This window comes from Muntiacus reevesi, chromosome 18, assembly GCF_963930625.1.
Source record: "Muntiacus reevesi chromosome 18, mMunRee1.1, whole genome shotgun sequence".
NCBI lineage: Eukaryota > Metazoa > Chordata > Mammalia > Artiodactyla > Cervidae > Muntiacus > Muntiacus reevesi.
This window is the reverse complement of record NC_089266.1, coordinates 34,410,113-34,435,075: the sequence shown is the minus strand read 5'-3', so window position 1 is coordinate 34,435,075 and position 24,963 is coordinate 34,410,113. Positions and strand designations below refer to the sequence as shown.

Here is a 24,963-nt window from a genome sequence, read left to right as displayed (position 1 = left end):
TGCTAATGTAGGAGATGTAAGAAACACAGGTTCAATCCCTGGGTCAGGAAGAACCCCTGGAGGAGGAAATGGCAATCCACTTCAGTATTTTGCCTAAGAAACACAGGTTTGATCTCTGGGTCAGGAAGAATCCCTGGAGGAGGAAATGGCAATCCACTTCATTATTTTGCTTCGAGAACCCCATGGACAGAAGAGCCTGGCAGGCTATGGTCCCTAGGATTCCAAAGAGTCAGCCATGGCTAAAGCAATTTGGCATGCACTGGGTATCAGGAAAGAGGGAAATAAGACCCTTGGCTAATATAACTTTTCAAAACAAAACAAGAATAAGAGTGTCAGAGGGAGGAGCAACACAGTATGAAGCCAGATCTCTGGGTTCCAAGGCATGTGGTGACTGAAAGAAGAAAACCGGGTCTTTGATGACAGTAGTGGCTAGGAGCAAGGTGCCTGGGTCACTAAGGTACATGAGCAGTGGAGAGGAAGAGTCCTGGAGTTTTCTACTGGCAGGGGGCTAGGGAGTCAAACAGGTGAGACTTGAGAGCCTAACACTCAACCCCCAGCAACTTCAGACACAGTAAGTGATGATCAAGCTGAGATTTTATTTACAGTTCCCTGGGAAGTATTGCACAAGAGGGGCCATCATTATTGCTTTTAAGATTATTGCCAGGAGGAAGACACAGTCCTCCCCTGCCAGGTAGGAAGTCCTGCTCAAGGCTCAAAGGTTTATCCCCAGACCTTTTATGTTGGCCCCATTTCCCTGCTGTGACTTAAAGGCTGTCACTGTTTTCTGCGAAGTGAGGCCCAGTGTGCATTCCAAGGTCTTCCCTGGCCACTTCCGCCAGAACACTGTATACACTGGCCATCAAATTTCCCTCACCGGTGCTTTGCTACTGCACTCCCCACTCTACCCTTCTCCCCAAGAACAAAGCATCAATATGAACTCTAGTTTTAACGCCTTTCTCCACCTCCTGGCTGAGGCAGGGTCCCGGTTTCCCAAAAGTCATCATTTACTTCCTGCCAGGACCAGCCTGGCTTCCTTTGTAACGAATTTAAGAGTCCCATTTCCTTTTTTCCAGGTGACACTACACCTCACTTCTTATTAGAACTCACAACTCCTTGATGACATTTCAAGGGCCACTTTCGAGGTACTCTGCAATGGGTCTTGTATATGCCTTTTTGTTTTTCCCTGGACCTCGGCGATTAGGGGAAGAGAGAAGGAGCGAGACCAAGTCGCAGAGAGGGGACGGCCCAGTAGCTCATGCCCAGGATTAGCAGGAAGGCTTAGGTGGACGTAGCAGGGGGCGGCGGACTACTTTCCCTCTCAAGCCCCACTGCGGGAGGATATGGCTTTGTTCATGCTATCGCTACTCGAAGCTGGAACTCGTTAGTGGGCGGAGCCGCCCTGTCTCGGCCGCTGCGTGGAGGGATCCGGAGCGGGAGGGAGGCAGAGGCGGGGGCGTGTTTCTGAGGGATGCAGCGGCTCAGGGTTTGGGTTCCTGTGTCCCTGGTGGACTACTTCTTGGGATGCGGCTTGTTGCCTAGGAGTCCGTCTATCTCCATCACCGTCTGCGGGGTCAGCTGACTCAGCACCTGGAATTGAATGGGGTGATGGAGAGAATGGTACATGCAGGGTCCTTGAAAGAGGGCAGGATGTTCGAGGACCCGGGGAGCCTCACAGCGAGGCCTAGTCACAGCTGTGCTTCTGCTTTACCTTCTCGCCCTGGGACCGCTCATTTGCAAAGTGAGACCTTGTAGTGGGTGACTCACCTCAGGCCCATTCTGGGTTGCACATCAAGGTCTTGACTGCTGGGGAAGGGGACAGAGATGAGCTCTGGCTATGAGTCCCTTGCTCACCTGCAGGGCGCCCAGGTGCTCCACCAGCTGCTCCGCACTGGACACCCCCAGCAAGACCGAGCTGACCCCCTCACTGCGGAGACACCACGCTGGGGCCGAGAAGGAAAAAGAGAGAGAACTGGTGGGAAACAGTGAACACCCAGACTTCAGAGGGGTCTCCTGCCCCAGGAACAAACCAGTCTGTGGTTTGGTAGCTCTTAGGCGGAGACAGGGACCCTGCAGTGTCCAGGGCTGGCAGTGTCTCACCAATAGCAAGCTGCGCCACAGTGCAGCCCAGCTGGTGAGCGATGGGGAGAAGGTCCATGACTTTGGCTTGTTGTTTCTTGCCATCCTCACTTTGCACTTTGTCTTTGTGCCACTGGTAGCCCTGGAGGCCAAGGAGATTCATCAAAAGACTACTTCTCACTCAGTCCACTCCTGCCATCCTGAGCCCCCAGATCTCACCTTGATGGTGACCCTGCAGGTATCTGGGACTCGCCCATCATACTTGCTAGTGATGAGGCCACAGGCCAGAGGGGACCACGTGACTGAGCCAACACCTAAGACGGAGAGGACTGGATGTGGGAAGGGGATCTCAGTGATGGTGAGGCCGAGGGAAAGGCAGGGATGAGGGGACTGCGAACCAATCTTGTGGTAGAGCTCTGGCAGCTGCATCTCCATCTTCTCTCTCTGAAACAGATGGTGCTCAGCTTGTTCACACACTGGAGGGATCAGATTGAACTGTCTGGCCATGGAGTAGGCCTCCTGGGTTGGAGCGGGGAAGAGACATGGGTCAGAGCAGTCCTTCCATTGTCTTCCACTCGCCCTCCTCCAGCAGAGTGGGGTTGGGAGTGGCCATGTGAAAGGTGGTAACGAGTTGTGAGACAGGGGCAGTAGGTGGCACACTCACCATGATTTCTGCAGCCCCCCATCGGGATGTCCCCCAGTATAGGGCCAGACCCTGGTTGATGACGTAGGTCATGGCTCGCACAATCTCTAGGCACATAGGAGAAGGAAAGCTTCACTCTCAGACCCCTGGCATCCTGGGTTCCAGATCTGCAGACCTCCACCTGCCCTACCAAGGCCCCACCAAGACCCCACTCATCCCTGTGAGAGGTTGGTATCTGCTCTTTACTTCCCTCCCTGTCCAAGTCCTGGGGTCTGAGCCTCCACTGTGGAACTTGGGAGACCTCCTGAGCAGGACCTGGCTTCTGCTGAAGGTTTAAGAAATGCTCAGTTTTGAAGGACTGTCAGGGTTGGGGTGCTTCTTTACCCTCCATGGGACTGTTGGGATCCAAACGATTGGCAAAGACGATGTCCACATATCCCAGCTGGAGGCGCTCCAGGGATCCTCGCAAGCCTGGGGTAAGCACAGGGAGAGGAAGGTAAGCTCTCCAGCTTTAGCTGCCTAAAAATCAGACCTTACCCCTCTGCCATGGCCACCTAAATCCCAGCTTCCCTATTCAGAGCCTCAGACTTGGAGCTTCAGAGAATATTCCCAACTTCTCTAGCTTCCGTCCTCAGCCAGCTTAGGTTCCCAACCCCTCTCACCTTCAATGATGTGTTTGCGGCTCAAGCCTCGCTCGGTTTCTGCCCTGTAGGAAAAGATAAGTCAAAGATGAGGTGCATCAAAGATAAGGGACCAGGGCTGGCCTGGAGCCATGAGGAACCAAGGTGGTAGGGGTCCTCACAGGCAGGAGGCAGACCTGGGGGAGCAGGTGCATGGTCTGCTTTCCCCATCCCATGCACATTCACACAGTTTGCAGATTTCTCCCCAACTATAGTGAGGCAGCCACTTACTGTCCTCCCCAAAAAATCTTGGTAGTGATGACATAGCTTGATCTCCTGGAGAAAAAGAGAAATGGGAGACCCAGCCAGAAAAGGATGTGGGGATGATCATGTCCCCAGCAACTCCCCACACCCCCAAACATGTCTTACCTCCAACCTTTGCTCTTGAGGATGTTTCCTAGGGTTCTTTCAGCCCTGGAAGGAAAACAAGGCAGAATCACTGACTCCTCCAAGATGGGATCAGTTTCTTTCCCTCCTCCCACCTTTCCCTTCAACTAATTTCTCCCTTGTAAAATGAACCATAAATGAGAAGCCCAATGGCCATCAGTCCCATTCTAAACTAAATAAAAAGGGCTCCTGTAAGTAGGGTTATAGTCGTTTGTTTTCATTCATTCTTTCAACAAATATCAGTTGTGCAACAGTGAACCAAGCTCTGTTCTGGGTGCTGAAGGGATAGAATAGGATGAGAGACGAGGGACCAACTACAGTGATGCTGGGGAGGATACTGTCTCATCTGTTTCCAACCATCTGTGTTGCCTTCCCCCTTCTTTTAGTCTCTGCAAGGTCCCACTCAGGTCTTCTTCCACACTGCAGGCGAATCCTTCACCAGCTGAACCATCAGGGAAGCCCAAGAATACTGGAATGGGTAGCCTATCCCTTCTCCAGGGGATCTTCCCGACCCAGGAATCAAATGGGCGTCTCTTGCATTGCAGCCAGATTCTTTACCAGCTGAGCTACCAGGGAAGCCCGTGTAGGTACTTAGGTGACATGGGAAAGAAGAAAAGTTCTATGGAGGGAGGACCCTCCCCGTTGAGCAGCAAATATGGCCTTGTAAACCAGTAATTGATGAAACTGTGTGTCAGAGGGCAGTGTAAAGTGCTTTGGGAGCTGAGGGGGGAAGTGACCAACTTTGGGGAGTTGTGCAAAGGGTTCTTGGGAGAGCTGACATCTGGGACAAGTCTTAATGATAAGCAGAAGAGCTTGCCAGAAGAAGAGACAGGGGTAGGTCATCCAAAGTTTTTATTATTCCCAGTGTGAAGCCATATGTGCTGTGGTTATGGTATGTTTGAAAATTTAGCTTTCTCATCCTCACATAGTTGCACATAACTGATGTCCAAGAAATATCTGGTTTTATTTTGACTGCACAGTATGCCCTGTTGCCCTCAAAGCTAGAGAGAGACAGATGTTGGGACTATAGTTCCCAACATGCTTTGGGGGCCCATTGGCTGAAAGGCTGGAACTTAGTGATGCTTTAATTCCCATTCCCAGAGTTCTTTAGGGGGAAAACCAAAAAGCCCTGATGTTCTCTCAGCCTTCCAAGTATAACTTAGCTCTTTCACCCCAGTCCTTACTTTCCTGCTGCATACACTTCGGCGGTATCAAACAGGTTTACACCGTGCTCATAGGCTACTGTCAGCACATCCTCTGCTGTCTAGGATGGTGAGAGAAAGAGTTGAAGATCAACCACCAGCCTCTCAGTTACCTTCCTCACTGCACTCTAACCCATCACACCTCAACCTTGGTTACCACATTCACTTCCCTTTCCCCATCCTCCAGCCTCAAGTCCACCATTCTCCATGCTTGTTGTCCAAACCCCTAGCCAAGTCCGTTTTCCCCCGGTTTGGGTTCCCTCATACCCCCTCCCCCTGCTTCTAGGTCCCATCACTTATATCAATACCTCATCTGAGATCTGAGAACCAAATGTGACCCAGGTACCTGCAAGAGAGAAGCCAGGCAAATGAGACCAGGGTGGGGGGAGGGGGGCAGCCATGAAAGAATGCCTGCCCTTCCCTTAATTCCTCTTCTAACTCACCTAGGCCAAGGCAGGATACCCGAAGACCAGACTTTCCTAGGTTCCTGAAGGACACAGAAGCAGCAGGAGGGGGTGGAGCCTCCATTAGGGATATGGATTATCAGCCTCCAGCTTCTCTCATTGCAGACTGAGATGCCCTCAGGGTGTCTCAGTTCAAAGAAACTAGACTCAGTGGGCCCACTAAGTTGGGCAGTGCCAGGGCCATAGAATAAGTAAACAAATAGTAAGGGTTCCTCTGGAGCCATGGTCCAGTGCCTCTGTTCCCTCTTATCACACTGAAGATGTGCTGCCTGCCTAACACTGCTTCTGGTGTGTCCTGGGTTCATTTGAGTCATCTCTGGGATGTGTGGAGTTGGGGTAGAGGGTGGCTGGGAGGAATGGGACTGGCTAATTATGATGAGTTTGTGAAAACAGATCCTCAACAGAGTGCTGTGCTAAAGGGCAGACACTGGGGTGGAAGGGGGTAAACCAAGTCAAGTTCAGCATTCAGGCAGGCAAGGGTCCTTGAATAGGCTAGGCAGACGGGCCTCCAACAAAGGCAGGTAGGACACCTGGGTGGGGAGTTTGAGAGGAAAGACCAGTTCTCCCCCTTTTTTCTACTCACTCTGCTCCTGTTGGTTTGTGAAGTCTGTCTTCAAACCAGAGAGCTCCCTCCTCCCTGCCCCCACCCCCATCCAGGTACTCCACTCAGCTTCCAAATCAGGGCTGCCTTATGGAAGGGATCAAATTCCTCAAGTGACAAAGCCAGTTCAGATCAGGGACCTCTGCTGACTCCTGAGCAGGAGCCCTTCCCTGTCCCCTACTGGTAGTCCTGAGAGCTCAGCGGTTCTTGGTTCTCAGAGATCAAGTCGGTTACATTTCATTCCACCTTCCCCACCTGGTTCCTGGCCCTCAGCATGGGCTTGAGAGATGTAGTGCATCCTTTGGAGGGCCCCACTTCCCTTCCCACCAAGAAAGGGTGCAGGAGACCTTGGGGCATGTGGGGGCGGTATCTGGGTCAGGCACCCCGAGCAGGCCAGAGTGAGAAGCCGTTTCCTTCCCCCCCTCTTCCCAGGACACGACCCAAGGACACTCCATCTCAGCAGGGTGGGGTGGTGTGCAGCCTGGAGATCTGCGTTTCCCTGGCCTTCCTGTGGGTAAGGAGGAGCATCCCTTGGGTCTGACAGGCCTGGTCAACCTCAGTAAACTTGATTTTCTACTAGGCAGGGGAATGGACGGAGAGCAAAAAAAAAAAAAAAAAAGAAAAAAGAAAAAAAAAAGGACCGTGTAAGGGATGGGAAGTAGAGATGGGATGAGCCGAGACCTTCTTAGTGAAGTTTGAGGGGGGTCCTGGCAGCATCCTAGGAAGCCTCTCGGGTCAGGAAAAGGAGCAGATGTGGCGGGCGACCAGGCCACCCCCATACCTGTATTTCATGCCAGTGCCTCGGCCGGTGCTCTCTCGGAGGGCCCCAGCAGGCGCTGGGGGTCGGGGAACCACGGCGGCCCGGGCCTTAGGGCCGGACCCTCCTCCCCCAGGAGGGTTCCCATGCCCCGCGCCGACCGGCCCGCCGTTACCGCCCCCGGGGCCCGGCCGGGGTCCACACAGACGGTCCTCACTGCTCCGGCTGCGAAGGTTCTGCTCAGTACATGCAATAGACACCTGCATGCCGGCCGGCCAAGGCGGGGGAGGGGGCTCCGAGGGGGTGGGAAGAAGAGGGAACCGGGAAGCTCGAGGGGGGACACCCGAGGGTGTAGTGGCGCGAGCCCCGGGAGAGCGGGAAGGCTGAGGAGGTTGCAGCGGGAGCCGCCAGGCAGGATCGGGCCCGCGCGGGCGGGCTGCTGGAGGTCGCGGGGTTTGCGGCGAAGAGGAGATACGCGGGGGGCGCCACGAGTGGAGCGATTAGGATTCGGGGGCACTGGCGCGGAGAGGAGAGGGAGAAATGGACGAGGGTGAAGGTCGTGGGCGATTCTCGGAGGGTAGGAACTTAGGGACAAGGAGGGGGCGAAAGAAAGATGCCACCTCTGCCTAAAGCGCAGCGGGACCCGCTAGGCTCCCAGCCGCGTCGGCAGCCAGCCCAGCTAATCAACATACATGCACCGCCCCCTCATTTGCATAAAACCGCCCGCCTCCCAGCCCGAACCTGCCGCTTATCTGCATAAGCCTCACCTTCCGGAGCGCTGCAGCTCGAGTGTTTCGTGGGCTCTTAGCAACCAGAGAGCAGCACCCGGAGGGTGGTTCTACTCTCTGGAGCCCGAGGCCGATCGGTCTTCCACCACCCCAGTGGTTTTCAATCCGGGAGCTATTTTGTCCCCTGGGGGACATTTGGCAAGGTCCGGAGACATTTTTTTTGTTTGTTTTTTGCCTTGATGCATGTGGGATCTCAGTTCCCTGACCAGGGATTGAACCCATACCCCCTGCATCGTAAGCATATAGTCTTAACCTCTGGACCACCGGGGAAATCCCTGGAGACATTTTTTTACTGTCACGACCTGGGGGGACATTTGGCAAGGTCTGGAGACATTTTCTGACTGTCACGACTTGGACGCGGGCGTGCACGCACGTGTGTGTGTGTGTGTGTGTGTGTGTGTGTGATGTGCTACCAGCATTTAGTAAGTGGCAGCAAAGGAAATAGCAATCCACTCTGGTATTCTTGCCTGGGAAATCCCATGGACAGAGGAGCTTGGTGGGCTACAGTCCATGGGGTAGCAAAGAGTCAGACAAGACTAAGCGACTAACACTTTCACAGGCAGAACAGAGTACCTGGCAGCCCTCCCACCCTCTCCCCAATCAAGGTATTACCCAGCCCCAAATATCAGTCGTGTTGCTGTTAACAAACCCATGGACAAAGCCTCTTTTTTGGCTTAGAGGATGCAGACACCCTGGTTCACGCCTCCATGAGAGGGGTAGGCCCCGATCAACCACTCAAACTTACACGCTCAGGTCCCAGAGGGTGATAAAGTTTATTCTGTACTTCTCACAGAGTCAGGTTGGGGATCAAACTGGACAGAGGACCTGATTTGGAGGTGTAGAGACTCCAGTAGGCTGCCTTCCTGTGAAGGGCTTTAGGCTGTTCCCCTAGGAAGGATATCGAGGGGCTTGAGGAGGCTGGGGGACTGGGGTGGTAGGGCTTGCAGCAGGAGCCCTTGGGTGATACAGGTTAGGTTGGGCCCCAGGCAGAGAGCCATTCTTCTGAGGGGTGAGGTAGAGTGCTTCCTTCAGCCAGCCCGGGCGGAGAAGAAGGGCAGAGAGCGGACGTAGGAGTCCAGTCGGGAGCGGAAGAGCTCACTTTGCACAGTCTGGCCAAGCGGGCACAGGGGATTCTTCACCACCAGCTCCACATACAGCTGTGAAGAGGGAGGGTATTAGAGCCAGGCTTTGAACACTTCTTTTCAACCTCACACCTAGTATAATGTCAAGGGTGTGTGAATGCACAGGGATCAAGGGCTGGGAGGCAAACCCTTTGAGGAGAAACTGGTGGTGGGAGTGTATAAAGACATAAAGGTCCTGAGAAAACCCAGGGTCTCTACTGTACTGTAAAGATACAGTACAGTAGGATTAGGGCAGGGATGGAGTCTTGGGGCTCTAAGTGACCATGGCTGTTGAGGCTTGGGGAGCAGGACCCAAGGGACTGGCACTGACCGCACTGTAGATGTGGTGCAGCACATCTCGGATGGGCCCCACGCCCAAGTCTGTATTCATGACAACCTTGATCCCAGTGGGTGTCTCGTAGTAATGGAGTTTGTAACGGCTAGTTTGGAAGGCCAGGAAGCCGTCCTTCCTGCAGGGATGGGGAGGAATGTTAAGGAATGGGAGTGGAATCTCTCCCAAAGAGATCCTTCTGATTCCCTCTAGACAGACTCCCTCTTAGATACCTCGCAGCTTCACCTTTCACTGTAGCCCCCGTGCCCAACCTCTCTAACCTTCTCTTCCCCACCGCCGCTTCTGCCAGCTGCTGTCCTGACTCAGCCTTTCTCTCTGTCTCCTTACCCTCTCTGGGGACCAAAGCCTCTTCCACTCCAGAAAGTACCCCCTCCCCGTCCGTTCCCTCCTTCCCTCAACAACCCCTCCGACTCCGCGTACATGTCTAGCGGGGACATCTTGCTGACAAACGAGCGGATAGAGAAGAGCATCCCGTACATCAGCTTGTACTCCTGGAGGGAGAGGGGCAGAATTAACTCTGTTGTAAAGGAGACGGGGTAGGGGTAGGAATCAGCCAGGGTTTGGAGAAAAGGGGCTGGACTGGGACTATGCATTTGGAGATGCAGGGTCACCCGAGTGGCGCGGGGCCCTCTCGTCACCTCCTCCTTAGGGATCCCCGCTTGCTTCTTGCGGTGCCACTCGCTATAATGCAGACACACTCCATTTCGGTCAAACAGGTACAGGTTGTGGACAGTCATCTGCAAGGCAGAGAATGTGAGCCTCTCTCCGGGACCGCCCACACCCCGTCGGCTCCAGTTCTCAGTCCCGGATCCCTCCAACCAGATGGGGACCCCTCCCTCCCCCGGACTCACCGGAACCTCTCCAATTGCCCGTCACTCGACACTTCCGGTTTTCGCGGAGCCCCGCCCCATCGGGTCAGAGCGTCGCAGTAATAACTCCGCCCCATAACTGCTTCAGCCAATCCGTGGCGCCGAGTCTGGGCATGCGCGTCTAAGGCTCTCCGCTCCAAAAGCTGGAAGCGGCGGAAAGCCCAGTATCCTGGGCTGGTGACGTCATCGAAGCGAGCGAGGCGGAGCTGCGGGAGGTGGGCGGGAGCCTGCCAACGGTTTTGAGTGTTGGGAAGGGCGCGAGAAGAGGGGTCGTTTAGATCTTCGCCTACCGGGTCTCAGGGGGAGGAGGCATTCCCTAGTCCCCACCTTGGCAAACTGCGGGGCTGAGGACTGGAGGTGTGGGGAGTAGTCGGAACGGGGTGATCGAGGTAGGGGATCTCAGGCTAGGCTGGAGCGCCTGAGCGTATTTTTTAGGGCCATCAGAGGGCGTGACTTGAGTGTTCACAAACTTTTTTGGGGGGTAGCAGAGAGGGAGGGATTCTAGGGAGCCGTGCTACGGCTTTCTTGCCCGGAGGGATCGGAGGGGATATACCAGAGAGTTGATCCTGGATGGAACGGGTGCATGGGCGAAGAGGAGAGGTGGGGAGCGTGAGGTTCCTGCTTCGCTGAGACCGGAGCCAGTTGAGGGGCCATAAGACAGCTGGACGGAAATTAGGCCCCTGTTGGATTTGGGTCCGTTTCAGTTTGTGCATTCTGACTGGGTGTGAGAACTTAAGAGCTCAGTGGACTATGAGAGCCTGGCCCAGAAGTTGAACTGCAGCTTTCAGCGCTCCAGAGGAACTGCAGTGGTGCGCCTGCCCCGCAGTAGGTCTTCCATCCCCACCCGCTCCTTGCTGCACCCGCCTTTTCCACTGTTCCAGGAGCTGTGGAAAGAAATCCTTTTGCCCTCTCCCATGGCCTCTGGAACTGTTGGAAACCTTTCCTTTAACCAGAAAGGCTCCATACCCTCATTCAACAAGAATCCCTCGCTCGGAGTCTTCCTCTTTTCTCCCAAATCTTCCTTCTCCCGGTACTTATTCCCCTGGGCTCTCCTGAAGCAGAAACAAGAGTTCCCACCTCTGCTGTCTCCAGTTGTCTCTTCCCTGTACTCATGGCAACATCAGATGCCAGCCCCAGTTCACCCCTACGGGCCAAGGACCTCCTGAGTGAGTCATCGGAAGCCCCTGGGCTGAACCAAGTGTCCTCTGAGGTGACCTCCCAGCTGTATACTTCTTTGCACCTCAGTCGTCAGGCAGAGAGCACAGCCCGAGCACAGCTGTATTTACCTGCCGCCTCCCCACCTCCCCATGAGGTGTTGGATGGCTTGGCCCAAGGACTGAGTCACAGCTTGTCAGTGGGATTGGAGAACAACTTGAAGAAAAAGGTGAGGGAGGTCTGTCTTGGACACCTCTAGGGTCTTGGGGTTGGGGGTGGTAAAAAAAAAAAAAGAGAGAGAGCTTTACTGAGATTTGAGCTCCTGTTGTTGGATTCCATAATTTCTTTTAACTGCACAGTCAACCATGCTTGTTCCCGTGAGCAAATATTGACGAGAGTCCTGAGCCACTCATAGTAAGTTGGAAAACTGTGAGACTTCCTAACTTTTTTTTCCCTTCAGAGACACCCATGGGGGTAGGTTGCTGTACTTTAACTGGGATGTGGGTGCTGGAAATGAGCATAAAGATTCTTCATCCCAAGAGGAAACTAGGGATTTAAGGAAAATATTCTAAGATCCTTTCATCTTGAAACTGTTTTGATTGTATGGTTCAAAATTTGGTATGTAAATCATTAAAACAGTTTAATCAATTATACATGTTACCAAGAAGATAGTGTCAGATAAAACATGTATCATAACCCATCTGCAGAGTGTCTAGGCCTCCCAGAGTTTGAAAAACTGATAGCCGTGGACAGCAGAGTCTTTACACAGGATATTTGCTCTCTAGTTGGAAGGAATCCTCACCACTCTTACCTTAAGATGCCCAGTTAATTCATTTGCATTACCTCTCTGGCTTCCACAGACAATTGAGTTTCTCATTGAATCAGTTCTATTTTTCTTGCTTTCCAAGGTGTGAGAGTAAAAATTCTTGGGCCTTAGGGGCCACTCGATGCCATCTACCCTGGATGCAGTATGGATTATTGCATCTGATTTCTGCATTGCTTTTTTTCTAGGATGGTTCCAAGCATATCTTTGAGATGGAGACTGTTCGGGGTCAACTCCAGAGCATGCTCCAGACCTCACGTGATGCGGCTTATAGTGAGTGATTTTCTATAAAGGAGAACCTAGATTTAAGGGGTGGGAAAAAGTGGAGAAAGCTAGCAGGATATGTGTGGGCTGGAGACCTAGACTCAGAGATAGGAGATTTCAGGAGAAAAGGCTCCCGTTCTTACGGAGAAAGGCAGGAGGAGTGGGTGAAGTAGAAAGGAAGGACCACTCCTCTCTTCTCCTTCAAGTGATCCCTGTCCCCATCCTTACCTGACCCTGGCTGTGGGTCCCTCTGGCTGCCTGCAGGGGATCCCCCGACTCCAGGTGCCGACTCTGAGAGACGGGAAGAGGACTCCTTTGACAGTGACAGCACAGCCACCTTGCTTAAGTGAGTTCTCCCTGGGGTTCTCCTAGCTGCCTTCCTCTCTTTCTTGGAAAGTCAAATGTTCTGTTGCTTAGTTCTCCCTTTGCTGCTTTTGTACCTCTTAAGGACCTAAGATGCTTGTCACTTAGCTTGCAGTTTTTACCCTTTCTTGCCTTTCTTCTGTCCTGCTTACTCCTTTGGGAACTTAGGCATCCACTGCTTAGTACCTGGCTTTCTAGGTCCTTCCTCCTCCAGAAGAATTAATTCTTTTCTACTGTGACTCGTGCTGCAGGGAGCGTGGAGTAGAGGAAGGAGTACTATAGAGTGACTCACAAAGCCTGTGTGCTCTCTAGGGCTCTGTCATTTATCTACGTAACTTTGTGACTTTGGGCATGGCTCTTGCCCTGAGTTGTAGTTTCCTTATTTGTAAAATGTCTGGAAATGGGACTCTGGGTCTCTAAAGCTTTCCCATTCCTACTGTTCTCTACCTAATCTGCTCAGCACCCGACCGCTGCAAGACTTGTCTCCATCCAGCTCAGCCCAGGCCTTTGAGGAGTTGTTCCCCCGCTACACCAGTCTTCGGCCAGGGCCCCCGCTCAACCCCCCAGATTTTCAGGGACTGAGAGATGCACTGGATTCAGAGCATACTCGTCGCAAGGTGAGATACAAAGGCTTCCTTTTGACAGAAGCAAAGATTAGAAATAGGGCCAAGTGCTAAAAGATTAAGGTCCTGCAAGCTAGGATTTTACTCAAATGGCTCTCCTATGAGGAAGGCCTTCTTTGACCTTCCTGTCTAGGATGGCACACCTCCTCTCCAGGTATTCCTTCAGATCATTCTGTTATTTCCTTCATATAGTTTATCAAAGTCTGGTATGTCTTGTTTGTTTCCCCTCTTTAAAACCTAAGCTCCACATGGGTCATACCTTATCTTGTTCAGCAGTGTCTTCCTAAAGTCCAGAACATACCCAACACAAACAAATACCCTGTAAATGTTTGGTGAATGAACAACAAATTGTTGCCTTGTGCAAAGTTACTGGTGATATAATGAACTTTGTTTCTGAAGCCCCAGCCTATCTGAAGCGGGCAAAGAACAGGATAAGGCAGAGGAAAAGTCGGAATTATTGGTTGTGTTGTCGTTTTTGGAACCTTCTCTTCCTCTATTTTAAACTGCCTAGGCGTGAATGAAAGGCTTTCCCCTTTCTCCTTGCCACGCTGAATCGTTGTGTCCAGTATGCTTCTTAAGGCAGGAGTAACTTCTCACTCTTTGCAGCATGGACTACTGCACCCCTGCCGAAAGGTTCATGGAAACTTTTCTCAGGAGATCTAGGAAAGGGAAGAGGCTGGAGACCAAACCCCTGCTTCCTGAGGTGGTAGAGGAAGGCATTGGAGATCTCAGGCTCCGGAATTCCTGATTCTCCTTCTTCAAACCTGTTCTGTTCTTGGGACCCAAGCTCCCTGTCTTCCCCCATAGAGAAACTGGAAAGTTTGGAGCTTTGGTCAAACTAAGGGTGGCAACACCCAGACCCCCTCACTCTTCTTCCCAGCATTGTGAGCGCCATATTCAGAACCTGCAGACCCGTGTCCTTGAGCTTCAGCAACAGTTAGCCGTGGCCGTGACTGCTGACCGAAAGAAAGATATCATGATTGAACAACTGGACAAGGTGCCAGGGGAGTGGAATGCGGGTGGGTCTCTCCATGGGGGGCACCAAGGAATACAGGGGGAGGCCAACCAACATTTGTTTGTTCACATTAGGAGTTGGGGGCGGGTAAGTGCTGGGTATGCTGACCACTGGAAGAAGGTGGCTGTTGGCCCTGCTCCTATGGACACAAAGAGGGAAGAAAAATTATTTGAAATTCTATGTGACCTCCTTCCTTTCCTGAGACCCTGGCCCGTGTGGTGGAGGGCTGGAACCGGCATGAAGCTGAGCGGACAGAGGTGCTTCGGGGACTCCAGGAGGAACGGCAGGCAGCTGAACTCACTAGAAGCAAGCAGCAGGAGGTGGGCAACCAGGATCACGAGGCATTAGAACCTGGGTCACTGATGGCTGGACAGGGGAGGAACCAGGGTACCTCACAGGTTGACCTCCAGCTTGCCGTAGCTAGCCTGATAATTCTTCTCCTGTGTCCTCTCCCTTCAGTGTTTCTGCTGTCAGACTTGCATGATTGATGTCTGCTCAGCTCTCCTCATTCCTCTGGGTCCCAAGTCCTTTAGTTAACCCTTGCTTTTAAGTTTATTTTGTTAATGATTTTCGAAGGGTAGCATGCAGGGATTCTCCTCAGTTCCTCCATGCTGTGTTCTCTCCCTAAAAGACAGTAACCCGCCTGGAACAAAGCCTGTCTGAGGCCATGGAGGCCCTGAGTCGTGAGCAGGAAGGTGCCCGACTGCAGCAACGAGAAAAAGAGACACTGGTGAGAATGCTCACCTGGGTTAATTCCAATAAAGGCTGGTCATTACTTCTAGAGGGATGCGGATTGTTTTTGGTTTGTTTGCACCCTTGGCATGCAAGATCTTAGTTCCTCGACCAGGGATTGAACCCAGGCCCCCCCAGGTTGAGAGCAAGGAGCCTTAACCACTGAACTGCCAGGGAAGTCTGGGGATATGGGCTTTTGGTGGATTGTGGGAGTTCATAATTTGAGTTGCACCAGAGCAAAGTGTGTTCTTCAAAACACTAGTTCTGCTAGGTACTCTATAGAAAGTGAGCTCTGCCATCAAGCCAGTTTGAGAGACTCTGCAAATTGTATCCTCATTAGAATCATTTGGGAATTATTTTTAAATATAGATTTAAAAAGGATCCCTGAGGATCCTTTCCCTGAGGTTTTGATATATGAGGGGTTGGGGAACCTAAATATTTTCAGAAGGGTATGGGGGTGAGACTTAGGTTTCTCATTGCTGAAATGATAAGATGATTACCCACATGAATTAGTAGCCAGGTTTAGAATTTCTTGCATGCATGACACATGCTTGCTACATGCATGCTGGTACTGACATTCCTAACAATCCAGGAGTGCTGGTGGCAGCTGCTGGTTGGCTAGTACGTGTTTGTAAGGCTGAATTTTCTAGTCTTTGTGGAATTTCTTTTGATGACAGTGGTGACAGCTGTCATATATTGAGTATTTACTACAGGCCAGACATTGTGCTAAATGCTTTACATACCCTTTAACTTTAATCCACACAAGGTGGACTGTAATATGCCCACTTTACAAGTAAGGGTGGTGCCTCAGAACCCAAAGTAAATGCAGAGCTGGGATTCAGACTGAGATCTGAGCCCAGGTCTCCCTAATTCTGGTACAGAAACTCTTATTTACCATATTGACATCCTGTGGGCTTGTTAACTATTGCGTTTTCATGGATATAATTCTCAGCGGGTATGTTGTATGGGGGTGAGGGGGCAGATTGCTGGTCTCCTGAGGGCATGCTAAGATCTTGGTTTTCTCCTGGGGCTGTAGGAGGAGGAGAGGCAGGCTCTAACCCTGAGCTTGGAGCTGGAACAGCAGCGCTGCCGAGTCCTGCAGGAAGAACTGGATGAGGCCCGGGCGGGGCAACTCAGTGAGCGCCGACAGTTGGAGACACTGCAGGTGGCCCTGGAAGAAGAAAGGCGGAGCTGGGCCCAGCAGGAGCACCAGCTGAAGGAGCGCTACCAGGCGCTGCAGGAGGAGAGCCAGGCTCAGCTGGAAAGGGAGAAGGTAGAAGGGGCAGTTGAGGAACAGATGAAGGACAAAATAATTGAATGAGACGGATGTCAGAATACACGGTGTAGTGGAGCAGGATGAAGAGTGAAGGAGAGACGACTGAGAGGGTAGGGCCTGCAGGAAGGGCCGGGGGCATCAAATATTCAGAAAACTAAAGTGTGAGATTCAACAGAGATGAGGAAATAGGTCACAGGTGAAGAGGAAGGGAGCTTGGGTCTCAGGGTATGGGAGGGTGAATCAGGGAATAGAGGTAACCGGGAGTCAGGAAATGAGATACAAACTGAAGTCTGATTGCCCTTTCCTAGGGGAACAACCAGAGGGAGGCCCAGGCCGCCCGGGAGGCCCAGCAGCAGCTGGCCTTGGTGCAGTCTGAGGTGCGGCGGTTGGAAGGAGAGCTGGATACAGCTCGGAGAGAGAGAGACGCCCTGCAGCTGGAGATGAGCCTGGTGCAGGTCAGGAGGCTGAGGTTCTAGGGGAGTGTCCCTGCTGGGGAGACAGAGGTCTAAGGCAAAGTGGCTTCAGGAGTCAGGGCAGACACTCCCATTTCTAACTAGAATTTTGGCCTTTATGTGTAAAATGTATGTTAAGAGCAAATTAATGAGTTTCTGAGAGACTTCTTTCCTTATTAATAGTTCACTTAAGGAGACACCAAATTTCTAGGTTAGAGAGGCCAGTTTTGAGAGAACACACTTTTCACTTGGCCCATTGAATTAGAGGGCTGACCACATGGGAACTAATTTATCATGGAGGGCCATGGGTAAAGACATTAGTAAACAATTCAGTAGTAATTTATAAGCCCCTGAACTGGTGCCAGCTGCATGCGTGTATGTGTGCATTCAGTAAACCTACTGGACAACTCCTGTGTGTAAGCTCTGGGCTGGGATAATCCTAACACAGTCCCAGCAATAGGGAGCTCACCAGTTACATGGGGAGCTTGTCTAGCACACACATTTTTGAAGGAGTATGATTAATAATTTAGAAAAGTGTTAGTCTCTCAGTCGTGTCCAACTCTTTACAACCCTATGGACTGTAGCCCACCAGGCTCCGCCTTCCATGGGATTCTCCAGGCAAGAATACTGAAGTGGGTTGCCATTCCCTTCTTTGGGGAATCTTCCTGACCCAGGGATTGAACCCAGGCTTCCTGCATTGCAGGCAGATTCTTTACCACTGAGTCACCAGGGAAGCCCTAATAATTTAGAGTAAGAATAACTATTTTTTAAAATATTTGGCCGTGCAGTGTCTTAGGTGTGGCATGTGGGATCTAGTTGTGTGACCAGGGATCAAACCCAGTCCCCCTGCAGTGGGAGCACAGTCTTAGCCACTGTACCACCAGGGAAGTCCCCTTTATATTTTATTTTGTCTTGCCTATTGGATGTTTATTTTTCTTTCCTTTCTTGTCATCTTTTAGAGTCATTATTCTCATTTCACTTTTTTTTTCGGTCAGCTTATTTTAAAGTCTTAAACTCAGTTTCTGTTTAAATTCTCAAAGTTAATTTATCAGAGGTAAGTATCCAAGACAGAAAGGAGCCATCAATTCTATATGAATGGGTCAAGGTAGTCTTCCCAGAGAACGCTAAAAAATATTTTTAAGATATGAATAAAAGTGATCTGTAATACAAGTTCAAGTGTACAGAAGTACACAGTGTGTATCCTTTCAGAACTTTTTCATATGCGTTTATGGGCTGGTGCTTTAAATATATATATATATATACACACACACACACACATTCACTGCAACTTGTTTTTACCTTGTAATATATCAGACATCTTTCCATGTCAACACATAGAGATGTACATCATTTTTTAAAAATAATTATATTGCAGTAAATGTATGAATCATAGTTTACTTAAGCATTTTCCTTTTGATGAGAAATTTACCCTGATGCCAAATTTTTTTTCACTATTAAAAATAACACTGGGGACTTCCCTGGTGCTCCAGTGGTTAAAAATCTGCCTTCCAATGCAGGGGATGAGGATTGAATCCCTGGTCCCACATGCCATGGGGCAACTAAGCCCATGAGCTGCAACTAGAGAAGCCTGCACACTGCAATGGAGACCCAGCACAGCTTAAAAAAAAAAGAAAGTGCTGCATGGAACTCCCTGGCCGTCCAAAGGTTGGGGCTCCGCACTTCCATTGCAGAGGGCACAAATTCAGTCACTGGTCGGGGAACTAAGATTCTGTAAGCCGCAGCATGGCCAAAAATAAATAATGCTGCAGTGAACATCATTGTACATGACTCTTCGGCATTCCTTTTGTAGGATAGATTCCTTAAAGTGAAATTGCCAGCTCAGAGGGACAGTATGTATCATTAAGATTTTTCATTAAAAAATTTTGGATGGGGATTATTTTATAATGTGTAATCACTAAGTCACTATGTTGTACACCTGAAACTTAAAAAAAAAAATTAGGTAATGAGATACCTAGAGCAGATAAAAGCATTCATGGAAACAGAAAGTAGGGTGGTGATTGTTATGAGCTGGGGAGGGAAAATGGGGAGTTGTTGTTCAGTGGGTATATAGTTTCAGTTACAAGATAAACAATTTCTAGCGATCTGTACAACAATGTGAATGTAGTTAATGCTGCACTTAAAAATGGTAAGTTTTGTATTACCTAAGAAGGTAAGCTTTGTATATGTGTTTCCTACCATAATTTTTAAAAATTAAAAAGAATTTAGGTAATTGCAAGGAGTTAAATAAATATATTTTTTTAAAGCACAAAAAAACCATTTGTATCATCCAAGGTCATGGTTTTATAAGGAAAGGAAACTGCTTTCATTCCTTGGGGCAAAATTCTCTTTCTTTCGTCCCTCAGACGTAGGAGGGAATGTTGGTGCATGGATCTTTTTTTTAATCTACCTTACATCCTCCATCCTCTTCTAAGCCCAAACAGAATGGAGCTGATGATGACCTCCCCCACCCACCCACTTGCTTTACTCCCAGGCCCGGTATGAAAGCCAGCGGATCCAGATGGAGTCGGAGCTGGCGGTGCAGCTGGAGCAGCGGGTGACCGAGCGGCTGGCACAGGCGCAGGAGAGCAGCCTTCGGCAGGCAGCCTCCCTGAGGGACCATCACAGGTGCTTGGAGCTCGCTGGCTGCTGCCTCTCCACAGCAGCAGCAGGTGGGGGTGGGGGGGCACCCAGACCCTCTCAGATCCCTTTACCAGCTTCCAACACACCAGCCCCTGTCTGTCTCTTGGTGGGAGACCTGCCTCGGGTTCACAGGAGAGCCAGACCTGCTTGGGGATTTTCCGCTTTCCCCCATAGGAAGGAGCACTTAGGCAATAGCTGATGGCTGCAGGAATACCAATTTCTAGCTCTCTAGCCCCTGGTGTGTACAGTGCTGAGCTGAGACCTGCAGCACATCCAGACGTGCCTTCTCCCTTCCTTCCTCTACTCCCCTACCAGCTTTTTTTTTTTCTGGAAATGCTTCTTAAATGAACCGCCTTCACATAAGTCCTCACTTAAGTGTCTGCTTCTAGGGAACCCATTCACCATCCTTGCTTCCTTCCTGAACAACCCCACTCCCCGACCCTGCCAGGGCAGGGCTAGCTGGCTGGCTTGCTCCATCACTGTCCTGTGCACATATGCTGGCTTTCTCTTACTGGATGACTTCCTTCTCCATCCTCAGTCCGTCCTTCTCACCTGTGTCCTCTCAGGAAGCAGCTGCAGGAGCTGAATGGACAGCACCAGCAGGAATTGTCCACTCAGTTGGCTCAGTTCAAGGTGGAAATAGCAGAGCGGGAGGAGCGGCAGCAGCAGGTGGCTCAGGACTATGAGCTCAGGTACTGGACCCTGGAGTCTGCACATCAGGCCTTGGTCCCTTCCCCTGCAGCCTTGGTCTCTTCTGCACTGGCCCCAGCTCCTCTCACAATTTCCCGTGTCCCACCTTTCCTTGTGGCCCTTCCTGTTCTCCGAGTCTCTGCTTTCTCCAAGGCCTGACATCACCTCTTGCATCTTTCCTCTCAGACTGGCCCGGGAGCAGGCGCGAGTGCGGGAACTGCAGAGTGGGAACCAGCAGCTGGAGGAACAGCGGGTGGAGCTGGTGGAGCGGCTGCAGGCCATGCTGCAGGCCCACTGGGAGGAGGCCACCCGGCTGCTCAGCACCACCACCCTGCCGCCCCACCCCCCGGTAGGCCATCAGGGTTCTGTTTGGACCCTTTCTTGGGACATCTAGCTCCCTCCCAAGGAGAGTCTGGAGTTCAGCTTTAGGAAAATTCTGTGAGCTTTCCCAAAGAGTAACTGTCTCATCAAAAGCCGTCTTTTTGCCGTGGCCGCCACGTGCCCAGACTGGCCCCACAGCACTGGGTATCAGCTTCTTCTCCCAGCCTAAGAGAGGGTAACACATGATGTTAGTTTTGCCAAAGGGCAGCTGAAGTAATTGTGATGGAAAGAGTCAGAAATTGTTGCTCAGTCCTGCCCTAGAGGAGTCTCAACCCTCGCCCTCCCTCTGTTGGCATCTCCTACTTCCTTCTTTTAACACTTAAGTTTGTAATATTAGCTAAAATATTTTTGGTGATAGATAATAATGTGCACATAGTAATTTTACAAAACAAAAGGGACATCCTCAGTGGTCCAGGGGTTAAGGCTCAGCCTTCCAATGCAGGGGCACATGTTCAATCCCTGGTTGGAGAGCTAAGGTTTCCACATGCCATGTGTGCAGCCAAAAAATTTAAAACATAATGAAATAAAATAAAAAAACAACCAAACTGTTCAAAAAGGTATACGGTGAAAAGTAATCTCCATACTATGCCTGCACCTCAGTCTCCTGGTTCCTCCCCCAAGAAGCAGCAGCTGATATTGGTGTCTTGAGTGTATCCCACCCCCAGCTCCATCCTCCGACCCTTCACAGAAAAGTTGCCTTCTATACACAGTTGTATGACTTATTTAACCAAGTGCTTGTTAGTGGATATTAAAGTTGTTTCCTGTGTTTTGTTTCTACAAATAGTGCTACAGAAATTGTCATTAATATGTCTTGGTTCAGTATCTCTATACAGTTTCTAGAAATGGAATTGTAGGGTCAAAAATATGCATTTTAAAATTTGTCAGAAATTTGATAGATGTTCCCAAATCCCCTTCTAAGGACGTTCTACTAATCTGTAATCTTATTAAAGTGTCTGTGGCACATCTCGTCTCCTTAAGTGCACCCTCTCTTGTGCCCAGGTTCCGCCCGCCGGCCCCTCCAGCCCTGGGCCGCAGGAACCAGAGAAGGGGGAGAGGAGGATCTGGATGGTGCCCCCCATGGCCGTGGCCCTGAAGCCCGTGTTGCAGCAGAGCCGGGAAACGCGAGAGGAGCTGCCTGGGGTTCCACCGCCTGTTCTCTGCAGCCCCTCCCCAGATCTTAGCCTCCTGCTGGGCCCCACTTTCCAGAGCCAGCATTCCTTCCAGCCGCTGGAGCCAAAGCCAGACCTCACGTCCTCTTCAGGTGCCTGGGGACAGAAGTCACCGGGTTCCCCTTCCCCGCACTGACTGGCTGTCTCTTAACCTAACTTCCTGCCTGCTGGGGGCTTGAGCATTCTGTTTCCCAGATGTCTTAGTGACTGTCCCTTACCAGTAGCAGAAATCCACTCTAGTTGGTTCAAACACAGGGAGTTAGACTCTAGGAAATGGGACATATCTGTGCTTATTGAGAACCAAAGTTGGCACCAGGGGCTGCCAGGAACAGCACAGCTGTTCCTCCTTGCCCTGGGTTTACCTGGGCTCTGGACTCTGCTTCTTCCTCTTGAACAACCAGCTCTCTCTTCCCCTTGGGTTCTTGCTTTTGCTGCTTTGGTTTGCACATGGCTTTGAGCAGCTGTGACACCGACTCTAGCAAAACTCTAGACAACCTACCTTTGTTTCTTGTGTCCAAGTTTAAAGAGAGGCGGTCTGGTGGGTTGGTAACCATCCCTCAGATCAGCCGATCTTGAGCTGTGGCCACATCTGATTCAGTCAGTTGTGACTTGGGTGCATGGGGTGTTCTGTGTGGTGAAAATGAGACAACCCAGGTTGAAGTAAGCATGAGGGCATGTTCTGGTGAAAGAACCAGAACATGTCTGTTTATCCTAAAGCATTCTGTGCTGTGGCAGGATTTATTCATTCAGCATCCAAGGACCACAGCCTTCCCCTTCTGTCTACTTTTCTGTCTTAGAATTCAGCCATGCCCAGCTCCCAGTTGCCTTCAATCCTTCCCTCTCCAGCTGTTTTCAACTGTGATCATCTTCTAGCCGCAAAGCCCCACTTATGTGTGACAGGCCCCCTCCTTCCAGGCCTTGAGCGAGCTGCCTGGTGGAGGGGCCCCTCCCCCTACAGCACACACCCCCTGTTTCACTGTACAGTGGAGGGCTTCTCTGCAGTTGGGACCTTCCATCCGGATCACCGGGCAGAGCGACCATTCCCTGAGGAAGACCCTGGGTCTGAGGGGGATGGCTTCCTGAAGGAAGGCCTGCCACCCCCTTCCCAGCTGCAGGGCCTCAAGCATTTTTTGCACCAGGTAAGAGGGCCCATCTGTCCCTCTTGCTTTCCCCTTCCCTTCCTCATTTTCTCTTTCTACTCTGAGAGGTGAGGACTCTGGCCTTTTAGGACTAAGACTTCATCCTAGTTTCTGCCTCTCCCAGTCCCCCTTATTTCTGCTGCAGCAGTTCCTTCTGGAACTTAGGAAACCAGCTCCTACCTCCTCCCCGCTGCTTCCTGCAGACCCTGAGATCTCTTTCTTCAGTGGTCCTCAGGGAGCCCTACTGTCTTGTCCCCCCAGCTGCTGGAGACTGCACCCCAGAGCCATGAGAACCCCTCCATCGACCAGCTTCCCCCTAAGCCTGGTGAGTGCCAACTCTGAAGAAGTTTGGGGCTGGGCCTAAAAGAGGCAGGAGATCCACTTACCAGGGCTGAGTCTTCAGGAGCTGGCAAAGGTTACAAAGCCCCATGAAGGCTAAGGCTGCTGGGATTCCTTGGCTTTTGCCCCATTTACTCATTCTGAATCTCATTCCTTTGGCTAGGTCCTCTGACTGCCCCATCTTGGGAGGAAACCCCTCAGGTGCCACGCCTCCCGCCCCCCGTCCATAAAACTAAAGTTCCCTTAGCCATGGCGTCCAGTCTTTTCCGGGTCCATGAGCTTCCCTCGGCCCCTTCACAGAGCGGCGGTCCCAGCAGTGGCTCCCCAGAGAGAGGTAAGCAGGTCCTAGTTTACAGGTAGGTCTCAGGTGTGGAGCTGGTACCTGGAACTGAAGGCCCTTCTGGGCTCTGGGAGCTGGGATAAGGGCTGGGCCAGCCCAGGATGATGATCATTCATGATGTGTCTCTCAGGTGGAGATGGGCCCACATCCTCGAGGCAGCTGATGGAAGTGTCTCAGCTGTTAAGACTTTACCAAGCTCGGGGCTGGGAGGCGCTGCCTGCTGAGGATCTGCTGCTTTACCTGAAGAGGCTGGAACATGGCGGCGGCGGGTACCACCCTGGGAGGGAAGGGAGGAGGGACTAGATGGAAGGAATCTGGACTGTGAATGGGAAGAATGTGGAGTGTGTTGTCTATTGAGTAGTGTCTTCTGTCCTTTCCTGGGGGAGAAGTGAGGGTAGATTGGAGTTTCCTCCTCTTCCTCCATCTCTCACTCTTCCCCACCTTCCTTTTGTCTCTTCTTTTCTTTTTGGTTTTTCACTTCTTAAAAAAATCTCTTCTGCATGTTTTTCTACTTTAATTTTTTCCTCTTTACCCTGCAGCTCAGAACTGAGAGTCCTAGGACTGTGATGACCTAGTATAACTCAGTATGTGACTCCACTCATGTTTCCTCTTGTTGGATCCCCGGGTCTATCTTGTTTGTTCTTATTCTTAAGAGACAGCACCGGGAAATAGTTCTCCCCAAGTGTTGGGGAGAGTGGGGAGCAGCTGCCCCTCCTCATCCCCTGATCTGTACGGCAGGACTGACAGCCGAGGGGAAAATGCCCCCAGAAGGAACACAGACTCCCGCTTGGGTGAGATCCCCCGGAAAGAGGTGAGGAAAGTGGGGCTGGGTGAAGGGGTGGGGGGCTCTCACTGACTCGTCCCTCGCCCTCCACATGATCGCCCTGACCCCACTGACCGGGATCCCATTTTCTGTAGTGTGGCCCTTCCCCTTTGCTGTCTGACTCCAGCCTTCCCCACACACAACATCTTTCCTCAGGAGGTGGGTGCTGGGAGGACATGACGCTGAGTTTTTCTTCTCTCTCCCTTCAACTCTTAGGTTCCCTCCCAGGCTCTCCCTCGTCGCCTTGCTGTAGCCCCTAAGACTGACAAACCTCCCGCTCGGAAGAAAAGTGGGCACCCCGCCCCTGGTGGTGTGAGAAGTCGGGGGGGAATCTGGAGATGAGCCCTTCATCTTTTTTTCCCTTGGTCTCTTCTTATTTTTATTATTATTATTTTAATAAATCTGGTAGTCTGTATTAGAGTCTCTGACTCATAGGCACTCAGAAAAGGGAGGATTTCTAGGAAACCACTTTGTGAAGAAACCTCATTCTTCTCTTTGAGTACGTTTTTTATGTTTCTATTTCATATTCTGTGGAAAAAGACATGACTGCTTTGAAAGAAAACAGTCTGTGGCTAGATTTCCGAAGTGTAGGTGAGCAAAGACTCGGTGTTTCCAGAGTAAAACCTACAGAGTGACTAGCTCTGGTCGGTTGTGAAATTATGGGACTCTTATTTTCTTTTATATATCTCTATATTTTCCAACTGTTCTGAAACACATATGTGTTACTTAATGATCAGAAAAACACTTTTAATAAAAAAAAGTTATTATATAAAGAGTTTGAGTAAAAATGTGATATTGG

At 51.1% G+C, this 24,963-nt stretch overlaps 3 protein-coding genes across 7 annotated transcripts; 1 reads left to right on the top strand and 2 right to left on the bottom strand.

Moving 5' to 3' along the window:
• Positions 1-615: 615 nt before the first annotated feature.
• KCNAB3 (potassium voltage-gated channel subfamily A regulatory beta subunit 3) lies at positions 616-7,076 on the bottom strand. Of its 3 annotated transcripts, XM_065909670.1 has the most exons (15): positions 6,972-7,076; positions 6,835-6,920; positions 5,432-5,475; positions 5,297-5,334; positions 4,971-5,050; positions 3,769-3,813; positions 3,631-3,675; positions 3,382-3,425; positions 3,104-3,190; positions 2,741-2,826; positions 2,475-2,595; positions 2,296-2,390; positions 2,098-2,218; positions 1,852-1,940; positions 616-1,587 (listed from the first exon to the last, which is right to left on the bottom strand). In XM_065909670.1, exons 1-15 carry the CDS (start codon positions 7,074-7,076, stop codon positions 1,510-1,512), a joined length of 1,164 nt encoding a protein of 387 aa, XP_065765742.1. In that variant the 3' UTR covers positions 616-1,509. The 3 variants fall into 3 exon arrangements, with proteins under 3 accessions (XP_065765742.1, XP_065765741.1, XP_065765743.1); XM_065909669.1 differs by having other exon boundaries at positions 6,835-7,076; XM_065909671.1 differs by lacking the exon at positions 3,104-3,190.
• Positions 7,077-8,359: 1,283 nt separating this feature from the next.
• TRAPPC1 (trafficking protein particle complex subunit 1) lies at positions 8,360-9,976 on the bottom strand. Its single transcript, XM_065909936.1, has 5 exons — positions 9,923-9,976; positions 9,710-9,808; positions 9,492-9,562; positions 9,051-9,189; positions 8,360-8,755 (listed from the first exon to the last, which is right to left on the bottom strand). The coding sequence occupies exons 2-5, from the start codon at positions 9,806-9,808 to the stop codon at positions 8,627-8,629; spliced, it is 438 nt and encodes a 145-aa protein (XP_065766008.1). The 5' UTR covers positions 9,923-9,976; the 3' UTR covers positions 8,360-8,626.
• A 192-nt stretch (positions 9,977-10,168) lies between these two features.
• CNTROB (centrobin, centriole duplication and spindle assembly protein) lies at positions 10,169-24,937 on the top strand. 3 transcript variants are annotated; one of them, XM_065910302.1, is made up of 20 exons: positions 10,169-10,329; positions 10,645-11,324; positions 12,107-12,191; positions 12,447-12,528; positions 13,006-13,162; positions 14,049-14,165; positions 14,387-14,503; positions 14,815-14,913; positions 15,952-16,188; positions 16,500-16,646; positions 19,135-19,268; positions 19,850-19,975; positions 20,160-20,322; positions 21,354-21,615; positions 22,508-22,662; positions 22,924-22,987; positions 23,165-23,335; positions 23,472-23,610; positions 24,080-24,152; positions 24,381-24,937. In XM_065910302.1, the coding sequence occupies exons 2-20, from the start codon at positions 11,052-11,054 to the stop codon at positions 24,504-24,506; spliced, it is 2,727 nt and encodes a 908-aa protein (XP_065766374.1). In that variant the 5' UTR covers positions 10,169-10,329; positions 10,645-11,051; the 3' UTR covers positions 24,507-24,937. The 3 variants fall into 3 exon arrangements, with proteins under 3 accessions (XP_065766374.1, XP_065766373.1, XP_065766375.1); XM_065910301.1 differs by having other exon boundaries at positions 10,169-11,324; XM_065910303.1 differs by lacking the exon at positions 24,381-24,937 and having other exon boundaries at positions 10,169-11,324; positions 23,995-24,204.
• The last annotated feature ends 26 nt before the right edge of the window (positions 24,938-24,963 follow it).